The 13,938-nt window shown below is 39.2% G+C and overlaps 1 protein-coding gene across 1 annotated transcript; it reads right to left on the reverse strand.

Moving 5' to 3' along the window:
• Positions 1-182: 182 nt before the first annotated feature.
• On the reverse strand, positions 183-10,743 carry rabggta (Rab geranylgeranyltransferase subunit alpha). Its single transcript, XM_072438845.1, has 17 exons — positions 10,633-10,743; positions 10,281-10,319; positions 10,084-10,194; positions 9,871-9,995; positions 9,579-9,766; positions 8,919-9,158; positions 8,245-8,328; positions 8,078-8,160; positions 7,903-7,998; positions 6,373-6,478; positions 6,250-6,301; positions 5,702-5,790; positions 5,527-5,615; positions 5,147-5,263; positions 4,883-4,996; positions 4,670-4,757; positions 183-2,046 (listed from the first exon to the last, which is right to left on the reverse strand). Exons 2-17 carry the CDS (start codon positions 10,281-10,283, stop codon positions 1,898-1,900), a joined length of 1,734 nt encoding a protein of 577 aa, XP_072294946.1. The 5' UTR covers positions 10,284-10,319; positions 10,633-10,743; the 3' UTR covers positions 183-1,897.
• Between the last annotated feature and the right edge of the window lie 3,195 nt (positions 10,744-13,938).

Here is a 13,938-nt window from a genome sequence, read left to right on the forward strand (position 1 = left end):
TATTAACCCGGATGTTCTCTTAGGTCAGTTTGGACTGAAAGCAGAAACAAGTTGTACAAAGTAATCCATTTAAGAAATATTTTATTATCTTAAAAGGGTAAATCTGGTGTTTTTGTTCAGACACTCCCAAACAACCCTTTCTTTCAGGGTTCAACTAAATCCCTATGACATACTCGTAAAGCAAACATTCTTGAGGTGGTGCCCACGTCAGATGAATCAGAATCTGTGGCAGTGGCACACCTCACACCTCAGAGACAACTTTTCAAGGAAATACATAAAAGTATGGAAGGCAGGGACAATTGAGTTATTGTGCAATATACTCAAGCATAACAATGAGTAACTGCCACTATGCAGTCCTGTTTGTGACAAAATGGCGTTTTCTGACACATTAGAACTTGCATTGACTCCTGGAACTTAAACAATATACCGATTTTCTGCTGGCTCAGCCCATTTCACCGATGCCCTTTCCTTGGACTGCTTTAGACTCTGATGAACCATTGCAGACGGGAACACACCACCCCAAAGAAGAGCTGCAGTTTATTCTCACAATTTGGTTTAAGTAGCATTCAAATCTTTACACTTACTCTAGTTCTATCACATCCACTTTAGGACCAATAACACAACACACAAAATGTATCTTACTTCGTATTTATGTAGGTGTTCATACTGTCAGGCATAATTGGTTTACAGTAAATGTTAAATATCACGTTTCTTTTTAACAAGTCAAAGCACTAGGCACAGCTTTTATCGTCTCGTAGGCTTTTGATCAAATCACTTCAAAGCCTGTAGCTGCACAAGCCACTATTTCTTTACAGCCCATTACAGTCAATTAACTTCTTTATTAGGGTGTGAGCGCACTTTTGGGCAAGTTGTGTTCAGAGCATTCATTCAGTCAGGCATACGAATACAGACACAGCTCATTACACAGAATAAACTAGTAAATCTATTTCAGTTCATTTCCAATAGAACCGCTCAATAAACCATCAAACATTTTTTTTCCTGTTAATATTACCGGTTATTCTTTTTCTCAAATATCACTGAATGGGATGGAAATGGCAAAACAGCAATTAGGTTTTTGTTGAGAGAATTTATGCAAGAGATATTTTTTTACTACTTAACTTTATTAATTATCAACAGAAATCTAAGGGGCAGGAATCCTCAGCCTCTAGAATAAATGAATATGAAGAGGAGTTCCATGAAGAGCCCCTGTTTACTCCTGATGATGAGCATTTCATGTTCAGGCGATCTGCTGAAATACAGTGGTTCATCTTTTCCTCAATATTCCAGTTATTTGACATGTGTCTGAATATGCCACAGCTCGATATCCATTGTCAACACAGATGATTTTCATTCACACACATTTTCACAGGTGAAGGACAAAGATGACGGCGGATCAGAGCGCCGCCCCAGACAGACCTAAAATAATCTGGACTGGAGATGACAAAACACATGATTTCCTCCTTCACATTTAAAACACACACATTTACAAACATCGACACATGCAAAAGACAAATAGTGAACCGTGAACAATTAAACAGTATAGTTTCCTTACACAAACATACAGGCGTACAGAGCATTGCGAGCGACAGTGGACGCCAGATGCCTTCAGGGGAACAAAACGTTTAAAACAAATGTATTCAAACTGTAGCCTGTCAATCTGGAGAAATCATTCACACAAATTACCCATTTTTTCCACTTCTTCCAATTCTTAGTTAGTCTGGGTGCTCTGGGTGTGTAGAACCAGACAGTTTCAGATATTTGTTAAAAGGCAAGCAACAATCAAGTGTGCACGAAATGTGATAAACTGAATCATGACGAAAAGGCAAAAAAATAAATAAATCATGATCACAACTTGTTGCCCTTTCGCACAGCCCTAGTACAAGGACAGGTTGCCCCCTCAGAGGAGCAGCTCAGTCACCGAGGGTAACAGGGCCCTGAGCTCTGCTTCGATGCCGTCGCTTTGCGTAACAGGGTTGCCACGGAGATCGAGGTGCTTCAGTTTGGGGCATGAGGCCAGAGGCTGAAGATCTGCCAGTGTCGAGATTTCTGAGCAGCGCGGTTAAGGAGAAATAACACGAGTAGAACATTCAAAAGGACAAGTTTCTCCTTCAGCGCGTGCAATGGGCAAAGACTCCCGACGGGGGCCGCACGATATAACGCAAATCGCATTTCGAGTTGGCGGAATGATCAAGCTGCAGTGACAGCCATTGTGACAACAGAACATCCCTCAGCAAAAAAACTAAATATGCTGAAAAATCTGGTTGGAACCGCTACAAAAATTCAGCTTCTTGGATTCGTTTTAGCAATTTACATTTGAGTCTTTTCTGGAATGCTCCTGGAGTCGGTCATGCTGTGCACTCTGAACAGAAGCAGACTTTTGGTCCATATTGTAAATCTAATAGCAATTCTTTTTTTCCTTACACTTGCGCAGTCCTAGTCCTGACCATGACCTTCTAGCTTCAGGACAGAAGGGCTCATTATTATCCTCGAGGGTCATGCCAGTGGTATTGAAGGACAAGTTGAGCATGAGTTTTATCCGAGGTCTATTACTAAACATTCATAACAAATAGAATCGATGAAATGTACTTGGAAAAATCCGCTTAAAGCTTTTTCACATCTCATCCTGGCTATTATGTATAAGTTATTTGTGATTATTACCACAGCTGTCTGGAGTCAGAACACGGTGTAAGATTTGCCGATGGGACATGAATTAGTTTTGTGGGAAGCCTAAATATAGAGCACAGGATGCTATAACTCCACAGTCATTACAAAAACAACTATTTGAATTCAGCCCTCGATGTCACAACCTTATTAATTCTCCTCAAGTGCACCAAAGGAAGTGGAGCGTGCAGGGGACATTACATGTCAAGAGTCGTTTTCCTTCTTAATGAAGCTCAAATTGTAGCACCTAAATTGTTAACTTATTATTAGCTTGGTTGCAATTGGAGAAGCTGTTAAGAAGGCTAATTCACACTTTCCTTGACTCACTAGGGCAGTTTCACCTGCTGGTTTTCCTCAAATAAAACCTTTGACTTGTGGAGAACTCAAGGAATGACAAGATAATGACTTCTTCAGGCAGTCAATTTACTTATTTTGGTACTGAAATAACAAGTTCTACTAGAGATGTCTTTGTATTGTGCAGTCATCTTTAAAGCATCCATGTTAGGGAGGAGACGAGACAGACTTTCCAAAGACACAAGATTAGGTGAAGGAAAACGAGACATGATATAAAACATACATTTTGGAGTTAAGTTTACAACTTTAGCCTAACAAAGTTATACTTTTACTGTCATTGTAGCAAATCTTGTGGCAATATATCTATCAAGATCTTATCCTAGCCCTAATCCCTGCAATATTATATTTATTATATTATATTATATATCCTTGCCTTTTTCACAAGCCAGTGTTTTTTATGCATGCGTGTGCCAGTTTAAAATGTGGATTCCTGCCTGTTCCAAATCCGCATTATAAAAAGGTCCATCAAGGTCGTACGGAATGGAACCGATTTCAAATCAAGATAGTGTGACTTTATGAAACGGCTACATGTTATTAAGTCCAGCAAGAAACTGGTGCAGTCCAAGTGCTTGGACAGACACTCAACTCAGCGTGTTTATTTTTGTAGTAATATGTGGCTGGTTGCTATATTAAAAAAGGCATCTCATATGAAAAATTCTGCCAAATAGAAGCAGAAAAAAAAAGAAAAAAAGTTGTAGCTGCTATACTGATATATATAAATTTTTCAAGCATAAACTATGATTTATCACAGTAAAATAGCTTGAAATAAGCCTGTTTGCCCTCACTTTCACTGCTGAGGCTTTGCTGGAAGACATGGTGTCTTTTAGTGGCCACTGGGCAGTACTGGGCAGAAGCTTAGTTTTTCTTCTCCTGCAGCGGCTCAGTCTGTGGCTGTGTTCAGAGGCTTGTTCATGCTCCACTCAACATGAACTTTAGAACCAGAGCAGAGAGCAGCTTCTTTTAGAGGTTTGTGCATGAGCTCTGAGGACAACACACTCCCATGGATCTCTGCTCAAACCACGCTGAATATAACCTGTGGGAATCTTGGCTGTTTGCAGGTTTTGACCTAACTGAGCATTGTAGACTGAGCGTGTGCAGAGGAGAAGCGAAGCAACAGCAGCGCCAAGTTTCAACAAGCAGACTTAAAAACTATCTTTTAGAGACAGATTAGGGTCTGTTCACGTTACTATAGATTAGTTAGATATACGGGCAGTCATTTAATAACAGAGCATAGATCGTATAATAACATAGATCGTGAAGCAACATTCATATCATATCGGGGTACAAGACTGGCTTTTTCCCCCCACTTTTGCATGTAAATGTTATTCACAAATACTGAAGAACGCCCCGGGTCACGCTACTATCGCCACACGCTCGTCACTATGCGAATATTATTGCTTTACCTGGAATGTTCCACTGTAAGGCATTAAACTTGTACATCTTGCATTTATTCAGTTAGAGGTCTTGCCTCTGCACAGATCTCACCTGTAACACTGCCAGGTAGTGTCATCTGATTGTCTCCATGGAGATGCATAAGTTTAATGCCATACTCGATGGACACACGTGGGTGGAAGATTCTCCACCAGAAAAGTTATGTAATGCACCTTTAACATAAAACAAAACACATGTTGGACTTATAATTGTTAAAGGATACTGTTGTTTCTTAAAAGCACCTCCTCCAGTTTGGGAAGGTGATACAGGCCTTTGAGGTTTTCTATCAAGTTATTGTTGGCCTCCAAAACCTGCAAGTGTGAAGAAACCATTTAAGATACAATGAAAAAACCTACTCAGGCTCTTGCTTTACGGCTACCGACTGGGAAAAGATAAGAAAGAAAGCACTCAGATTCATCGAGCAGAGCTGTGATACCTCCAGGCACTGCAGCATGGCGAACTGGAGAGGCAGCCCATGAAGCTGATTGGACGACAAGTTGATATGGGAGACCAATACAAGCTGATCCAAGTGACAAAGAGTAGTCAAGTTCTGTCAAAAGTGGAGAAATTATGTGTAAGGCAGTGCTTCTTTAACTTCACACACTTAACAATTAAATATGAGCGATGGGTGGGGCAATCTCTAGTAAGGAAGTACCAAATAAGGCCAACAGGAAGCAGATGTGATGTCTTTGTAACCAACCTTGTCAGAAATGCTGAAAACTCGGACCTCAGCATATTCCATTTTTAGAATCGTGTTTTCTATCATGAACTTGCTGCTAAGGTCGCTGTAGTATGCCGAACGCATAGGGTCCACTTCCTGAGACAAAACAGACAATTACGTTTGGACAGTTATAAAGTACTCTACCTTTAAGTAACCTCAGAGTACAAAAAGGATGATCACGCTAAAACTGTTCTAACAAGGACTAAACGTTATCCCACATCGTCCACACCAATGTCTTTCCATTGCTTCTTGAAATTGCTCAAGGCCAAAAAGCATTTGAAATAGGTGCAGTTTATTGCCGCTGGTGTATCTCTGAGGCCAGTGTCTGTTTTACTCTCACATTTGTGGCTTATACTTACTTTGAGGGTTTCAAAATGAGCAAGTGTCTCTTTCTCATATCGCAGGGGATCTAGCGCCCTCATCAGGAGGATGATGGTGAGTAAGCAAACTGCCATTGAAATAATACACATCAGTAACTCCTATCCCTGGGCACATTGATTGTCTCGGTCTGAATACAGACTTAGCACCACTTACACTTATTGAGAGGCTCCAGCTCTTGCAGCTGGTTACACGACTGCAGTTCAGACTGGAGCACAGAGGACTTCTCCACAGAGAGCTCACTCCTACAGAAAAGGACATTCAAGTTTAATCTACATTTCCAGTTTGTCTTAAGCTTTAGTAGACCCATTTACTATAAAAAATAAACTAACGGCTACAAAAAACAAAACATTAATTTGAGGAAAAACTGTAAAAAAAAACACACATCACTACACACTACCTCTAACTAAACACAGGAACTTTGCTAGAAAGAAAAAATAAATAAATAGACAAAATAAAGAATTTGACAACTGAAGTCTGAAGGAGAATGAATTCCTGCTTTGTTCAGATATAAAGTGAAACCCGACTCTGAGGTATTCTTCACACGTTGTTGGGCAGAACAATAAACACTTGACAGAAACTTCCTGAGAAACATTTTTGGGTGAAAAGAAAACACTTAAGTGTTCTTGGGAACCGGGAAAGTAACAAGTTACGGTGCACAGGAGACTCTTTAAATGAAGGAAGTTGGCTAGAGCCCGACAGACCTGAACAGTTCCTGATCAGTGGCAGAGTCTCGACACCAGCTCTCAGTTCGACCTAAAACAAGAAGCACATTTGTGGAGAAGGCCTTTGATAGAACACAGGGATGGTGGAGTACAGTCAGATACCAGTGTACAGAGCACAGTCTCTCCGAGTAGGTTTCTCGCTCCAGTGCACCGTCACATTGTGCTCATTTGTGATGTCACTTATTGTTCCCGGTGGGAGATGGCATATCTGAGTCAATGTTCAGGTGTAAAAGCACAGCAGGCTGGAGATTTTCAGAAGAAACAGGCGCTACAGGCTTGAATAAACACTTTTGCATAACCTTGGTCATGGTCAAAAAGTTTTCTTCCAGTAGTTGGAACAAACTAATGAAACACGCGTGCAAATTCATCCACGGAAACTGAAAAAGACACAACCCTCTACAATCCCAGTTTCCAGCAGCAGAAACATCAACCTCCTCAGCCTCTCAATCTCATCCTCTTCTTCCTCTTCACTAGCTCCTGTGTCCTAGGTCCTGGGGAAATATATTTTTTCAAGCCAACTCTATCCATCTCTTCCGTGGGACAGAGCACACAGGACATAAAGTAACTGTCTGGATTTATTGAATCGATTAAAATAGATTAAAAAAAGTTTAGATTGTATGATGTATTCAATCGAATAAATATAGAAGTACTAAATCTTGGCTGCAAAGTGTTTTCAAGGGCTCTTTTTACCCATCACTCACTACCAATAACATCAGCTCCTCAACATAAAAAAAGTGTTCCAAAAGCTTAAAAATGCAACTGCTGAGAAATACAGTAGGTCATATTCACAGGAGTGCAAATCATCACTGTGATTTCAAAATAAAAAAAACCAGAAATAAATATTCACGTTAAAAAAATCCTACTTACTCATTTTTACCTGAACAAGAGGTACCCAGGGTCAGATTGTTCTGTGAATTGCATGTTTTCTACTACAGACCACACTGTGCAGACTACTTTAAAAGAACTATCTTTGCACATGTATTGACATAGACTTTTGTTAAATGACACTCACAATGTTGACTTTAGGCTTTAACACATTAACCTCCCACTTAAAAGGTGGTATGGACGATTTTTTTCAGCAAATTTTTTATCATATTTCCTCGTGGCGTGGATAAATCATTTGTCCTGCCACGTATCAATCATAAAACGCACCTACCGCTCACCTGCAGCCGCGTGCGGTTCGTGCTCACGTTTCCGCGTGCCTAAGCGCATGGATCTATCATAATATAGTTCCCTCAGTGTACGGGGCAAAATGAAGACTGAGAAAGACAGTTCGAGCTGACGCAGAAGTGGACAGAAATTTACGGGAGACGAGAGATGCGTTGCGCTCCGTTGCGCTAATAAACAAAGCACGTGTGTGTTGTATCAGTCCGCACGGGGGAGTGCGCATGCGCACTTCCGCCTGCGTTCTCAAATCGCCGAAAAATCGTCCATACCACCTTTAAGCTTTGTCTGACTGTGAGGCAGGTGGATTAAACCAATCAGTGCTTTGTGGACATTTCAGAAGAAGCAGATAACTACACATAAAAACAATACAGGATCATGACCAAGGCCCTAAAAAAAACATATAAAAAGAGATATTATTCTTTTGCTCTGCCCTTTTTCTGACTAACACTATTTAACAAAGGATACCCAAACTGGGCTATGCTTGAAACAGGGATGGAAACTTCTCCAATCGACTCTCAGTGGCTGACCGTCCAGCACCAAAAACAGACCACTGGATTGTGCCTAAAAGGAGAATTGAAAAGGCCAGATAAACACAGCAATTTTGATTACTTCTGCAAAAAAAATTAAAGAATACACTTACGTTGACAGGTCTGGAGAAACCAACCACCACCGTCTCTTCATCCCGAGAGACATAAACACAGCTTATCATCTCCTCACGGTCGGCTGCAGAAATAGATACACAAAAAAACATGTCAAACTGTTGTGTGGACAAGAAAAGAAAGAAAGACAAACTCACATAGGAATTACCTCTGCCAAGTAGCCAGCGATAGTAGAACCACGCACTTTGGTCATTGGGGTCGGTGAAAAAGGCATTTTGAACAAGCTCATATTCTGGTAAAAGTCAAACAAACGGCTTTATTATATTGGATACAAACAGATAAGGTACATAACAATACGGTGAAGTAAACAGCCTGGGTGTTTCTAGACTCATGTAAGCCAAAGGTTAGCTGAATCATGTAACTTTACTATTGGAGAGGTTATTACTTTTCACAATGGGGCATTAAACACAACTAGCTCAAGGGAGTCAAGCAGGTGACTCCACCAGACCAAGTTACAGGTCAGATCTGTGGAGAGGTAACAATGCTCAAAGTAAGAATGCATGTTTTTAATGTATTTTTAGCAACAACAACTCTAAATTTAATGAATACAAGAATGAATGTAATGCAATACAGTGGAATATTCCAGCAATTACATTTCCATGGAAACAAGCAGGTGTCGGACTGTACAACAGAAAAGTTACACAGTGCACCTTTAATGCTTATTTTATTTGAACTCTTTCTAGTGAAAATTGTTGAAACAGATCCGACCTCAGGCTGTAGTTCTAAATCTGTCCCTGATCAAAGTAAAATAATAATCAAACAAACAATAAGAAAGCTCCAGACTGCCACCTGCTGTTAATCGTTCAGTATTACAATTCATACCTTTGAGTAGCTGCTCTTCACACACGCGGTGAGAGTGGGTCTGTGAAGCAGGGGGGTCCCTGCTCGGTGATTTGGGGTCGGGGGCCTCTGGGTGGAGCAGGGGCAGGAGGGTGCTGCGATAGTGCCAGCTCGAATAATTAGAAAAGTTGGAACCGATGAGACGGTCAGTAAATTCCAACTCTTTTTCCACAGGGACGCCAGACATCTTCACGACCATCCGGCGGTAATCCCAGCAGTGAACTGAAAGGAACATGAACATATGTCAGCAAGATATGAATTCTGGAACATTTCAATGTTTCCAATCCTGATGGAGTAAAATTGCGAAGATGATATTTATTCTTAAAGTTATGTTTATTGCCTGGAATTTATATCAGCTACTAGGGTTGGTCTACATGTTGTGCTTGCTTAAATAACTCATAACTCTTTTGATGCAGAGACAAAATGGAGAAATTAGAAGGGGGAAAAAATGCACTAAAGGCTAATCAAGATTTACAAATACAAAAAGTTTGAACAACATAATAATCATGGAAGAGAGTATAGTTTTTAAAACCCTTAAGCCGAACAATCAAAAGTCAGGATATGTCTCATTTAGTCTTATAGTAATGTCATTGTTATTAATGAACCAGATCATTTTAAAGTCGATCCATGTCTTTTACTCACAGTTGCGGTCGTCCAGGCTTAAGCAGCGGTCACAAAGGCTGAGCTCTCTTGTCCAATTGGGCCGTGGAAGCCGGGCCGACACCCATCCCCTGTGGAACCAGCTGCCATAAGATTTTGGGTTCACCTTCAAACATGACTCCAGGAAGTGCAGCTCCGACTCGTAAATCTTCTGCATCTCATCCTCGTCCCTAAAGACATAAATCACAGAGCTATTTTTATGCCTGCCTTTTTTCCTCCTGTGAGTCAAACCCATGTAAATGTCATCAAGCCCAGGTGAAGAAACTGGACTAACTTTACGGTCTCTAGGTGAATGAGGATATCTCGCCGCTGGTTCCAGAGGGTTGCAAAGTCAGGATTTGAGGACAAGAGCTGTTGGGTGAACTCCAGAGCCTCTTCATCCTTGACGCCCTCTTTTCTCTGTTACAAAAAAAGTGACAGAAGAGGAGTGTGAGACTTTTGAACCTTCAGGCAAAAGACATGCGAGAATGAAACACTTCTGAACAACCTTAGCAAAGCAGGCATCACGTGCAGCCACATAGAGCTTGAGTTTTTTTTCACGCTCCTTCTTCTTTTCCTCCTCCTGCTGGGCTGTCGTTTTTACTTTAACTCTACCGTGCTGCAATAGAGAATAGTCACAGTCAAAATAAGTGTGTTTGGATGTTTGATGAAGGAATTGTGCACGTCAAAGCAAACGCAACCTACCATCTTGAGCAAATGTAAAGCGAGACTTGTCCCCAAAACCTGGTGATTTTGTCAGAAAAAAGATGCAAGTCATGGACAATCCAAAGCTAATTGATGTCACTTGACACAAAATCGGGACATTTTTAGCATGGAAGCTAGTCAAACATCACCTTGCATTAAGATGTGACGAACAAGAATTTAAAGACCTCAACGAGACATGACAGTAAGAATTAGCTTTATCATTAGCCACGTTGTAAACAAATGGGACTCTGCATTTCTATGAGAAAATCTGCCATGTACGTTGATACTTGAGCATTTAACGGCACCATAAAAGCGGTGACAATGTTACAAGAGCTGTAGATTAAGTACCTACCGTTTTAATAAATAAGCCTTCTTGCTTTACTCAGAATTGTGTTTTGAACTGTGTCACTGAACTACAAATGTTACTTCCGTCTCGTGATTATTGCGTCACGGAACGCGCCCTTCAGTTTACTGTGTGGCTTTGTTGCCCTCTAGTGGATAAATAATTTAATGCAGCTATGATGATTTTTTTTTTTCATATCTGCAAGCTACAGGCTCTTTGTAAATTGTGTTTTGCAGTATTATACTTTTTTTTTTTAATATATACTGTATATATGATTTTTTGTTTAGCACAAGACCCAGATAAGCCGTATGTGATATTCAATTCAATTACATTTTTGAGAACACATATTTTTCAGTGTCAATGTCATTTTACGTTTGCTTTATATAATACATGCCCTCCTACTGAATAAAATGTTGTAACTGTAGATCGGCCTACTTTATTAAGGATATATGCTTTTTGTCTTAATTTCTATAGTCACTCAACAGTTCACCTACTGCTCTTCCACTGCACGTTTGGGATTAATAATATATGTATCCATGTATGTGTGGTTTACAGGTGAAGGTGAGCGTTAAAAAAGACGGGTCGTTGAGTTATTTTTAAACTCTTTCTTCATTTTAGAGCAAACAAAAGCCGATGGACATTTTTAGAATGACCTTGATTAAAAATAAACTGCATCAGAAATTCTTGTGATTCGTCATAGACAGTGCTGCTGCTGTATTAAAATACCCAAATAACCAAGCACATCATAAGGTTCAGTAGAGATTACATGAATGAAATGGTTGAAAGACTAGCAGTTTCAGGGATAGTAAAAAAAAAAAAGTAAAATGTGTTAAAATATTGATTTAGTCTTAACACCAGTGGTCTATTCTATCCAAACACAACAAACCTACATGATGGAAACAAAAGAAATGTTGGACGCAAACACAAAAACACAAATGTGAATTACTATGCAAGACTCCAGTGCATCATCTAAACAAGTGACAATGACAGTGATTTGGTGCAGTGTGGGGAACAATAATCAAAGAAGCTTGATTACTTCACTCAGATAATTATTTTTCATTTTTAGCTTCGCTCTCCTCCTAAAAAGGTAAACAAATATACAAAGGGCAGCTAGTTTTGATATGAAATTAAAACGGTATATTTAAGAAATATGTAAAAAATGTTGTTATTTGACAATACTTTCATCTTCTGTTTATGTTCATTATGGGACTTGGCTTAATCAAGTATACTCCAGTATGGACCAGTATTAACATCCATACGTAAATACTTACATTTAATTTCAGAGTTTTTTAGGCCAAGTTTAAACACATTTTTTTTCAATCATTTAAGGTATATTTTCTTCTTCCTCACATCAAAATAAGAAACACAGATACATTTTGTGAAATGACAAAGCGTTCTGTGCCATAATAACAACTGCAATTATCTGCAAATGTAATGAGAGAGTCAATGTGTGTCCCAGACAGAAGTGAATACCAGATCTTACGCTTTATTCCTCACATATTCATTTAGTTTTCATGCTGTATGAACATTCACTGTTGGAGATAAGTCTGCGGAGAGGGTGCATTTTGGTTAAACAAAGACAAAACAACAAGAAATAGTGCCTCTAGTCTACAGCTGGAACATCTTGTGTGATGAGGTCAGCAGCTGTTGGTGCATATGGCATCGTAATCAAGGTTTTACTGTTGATTTTCTCTCGTTGTCACATGACGGCAATGACCTTTCCAAACCCCAACAAACACACAATCACTTCAACACAGGTGTAACCCAGATAACAACAACAACAACAACAACAACAACAACAACAACAACAACAACAACAACACAGAGATAATGGTGGAAGTAAGTTTTGAACCTTCTATTTAAAGAGCAGATTTAAAAAGCTATGGTGAGAATAAAACACAGACTGAAACAATGCCACATTGGAAATCACAATTTATTTCCTACATCATAAACACACCAACATTAGAGACATCTGCTGCTTCACCTGGTATTGTGACGAGGTGATGTGTATACATTAAATAATAAAGAGCTTTCTTTTCTCTATCCACTTGCACCTATAAAAACCTTCATGTTCCTGTGTCATTGTTGTTGTTTTATTGATGTTATATATTTTCTGTACATTTGCATGGAAGCTGCTGCGACGAGGCTGCCTGTTTTATACTGATAGCACACCTTCCACAAACGATGTAAACAATTTAATGCACTCACTGCTGAAAACATGATTTTATTTAACTCATCAGGCAAAACAATGGCCACTAGTGGTGAGCAGTGGTCAGTGCGGAGGTCAGAAGGCCACAAAAGTCCTGAGAGAAATGACAAATTTGACGCGTTGGTGGGAAATTTGGGACAATGTAACGTTAAGCATTCCCATTGTAACGTAAAGCATTCCCATTGTAACATAAAGCATTCCCATTGTAACGTAAAGCATTCCCATTGTAACGTAAAGCATTCCCATTCTAACATAAAGCATTCCCATTGTAACGTAAAGCATTCCCATTGTAACGTAAAGCATTCCCATTGTAACATAAAGCATTCCCATTGTAACATAAAGCATTCCCATTGTAACGTAAAGCAATCCCATTCTAACATAAAGCATTCCCATTGTAACATAAAGCATTCCCATTGTAACATAAAGCATTCCCATTGTAACATAAAGCATTCCCATTGTAACGTAAAGCATTCCCATTGTAACGTAAAGCATTCCCATTGTAACGTAAAGCATTCCCATTCTAACATAAAGCATTCCCATTGTAACATAAAGCATTCCCATTCTAACATAAAGCATTCCCATTGTAACATAAAGCATTCCCATTCTAACATAAAGCATTCCCATTGTAACATAAAGCATTCCCATTGTAACATAAAGCATTCCCATTGTAACGTAAAGCATTCCCATTGTAACATAAAGCATTCCCATTGTAACGTAAAGCATTCCCATTTTAAATAATTCTTTTTTTCTTATACTTTGTAACATTATTTCACATTTTCTTTATCTTAGTAGCAAAGTAGGTGCAAATCAATTAGAAGTGATAGAAATAGATAATCTATATACTTTAATTATTTTTAGCCCTTTTATTTGTAATGCTCTCTTTTTGCCAGTACTTCTACAAATGTGACCATATTGTTAAATGTATCACTGCCATTTCTATTCCATGCTACAATTAACCGGTAATTTGAATAAAACTGTAATTGTTAGTCTTAATCTGGACTCTAAAATATGCGCCAAAAGTCATTCTAAAATAATGACAGAGGCATTACTAAATCAAAATGGCAAAAAAGAAGAAATTATTTGTGTTTTTCAACAATAATATACAC

The sequence above is a fragment of the Eucyclogobius newberryi genome, unplaced genomic scaffold, assembly GCF_026437365.1.
Source record: "Eucyclogobius newberryi isolate DKJ021-1_F unplaced genomic scaffold, fEucNew1.0.hap1 SCAF_9, whole genome shotgun sequence".
Classification (NCBI taxonomy): domain Eukaryota; kingdom Metazoa; phylum Chordata; class Actinopteri; order Gobiiformes; family Gobiidae; genus Eucyclogobius; species Eucyclogobius newberryi.

Excerpts from the sequence above, each read along its gene's own strand:
- rabggta (XM_072438845.1), bottom strand. Across the intron at positions 5,264-5,526 it reads CTCATTTTGAAACCCTCAAA|GAAGTGGACCCTATGCGTTC; the intron begins GTAAGTATAAGC and ends GTTTTGTCTCAG. Across the intron at positions 4,758-4,882 it reads CCATGCTGCAGTGCCTGGAG|GTTTTGGAGGCCAACAATAA; the intron begins GTATCACAGCTC and ends TCACACTTGCAG.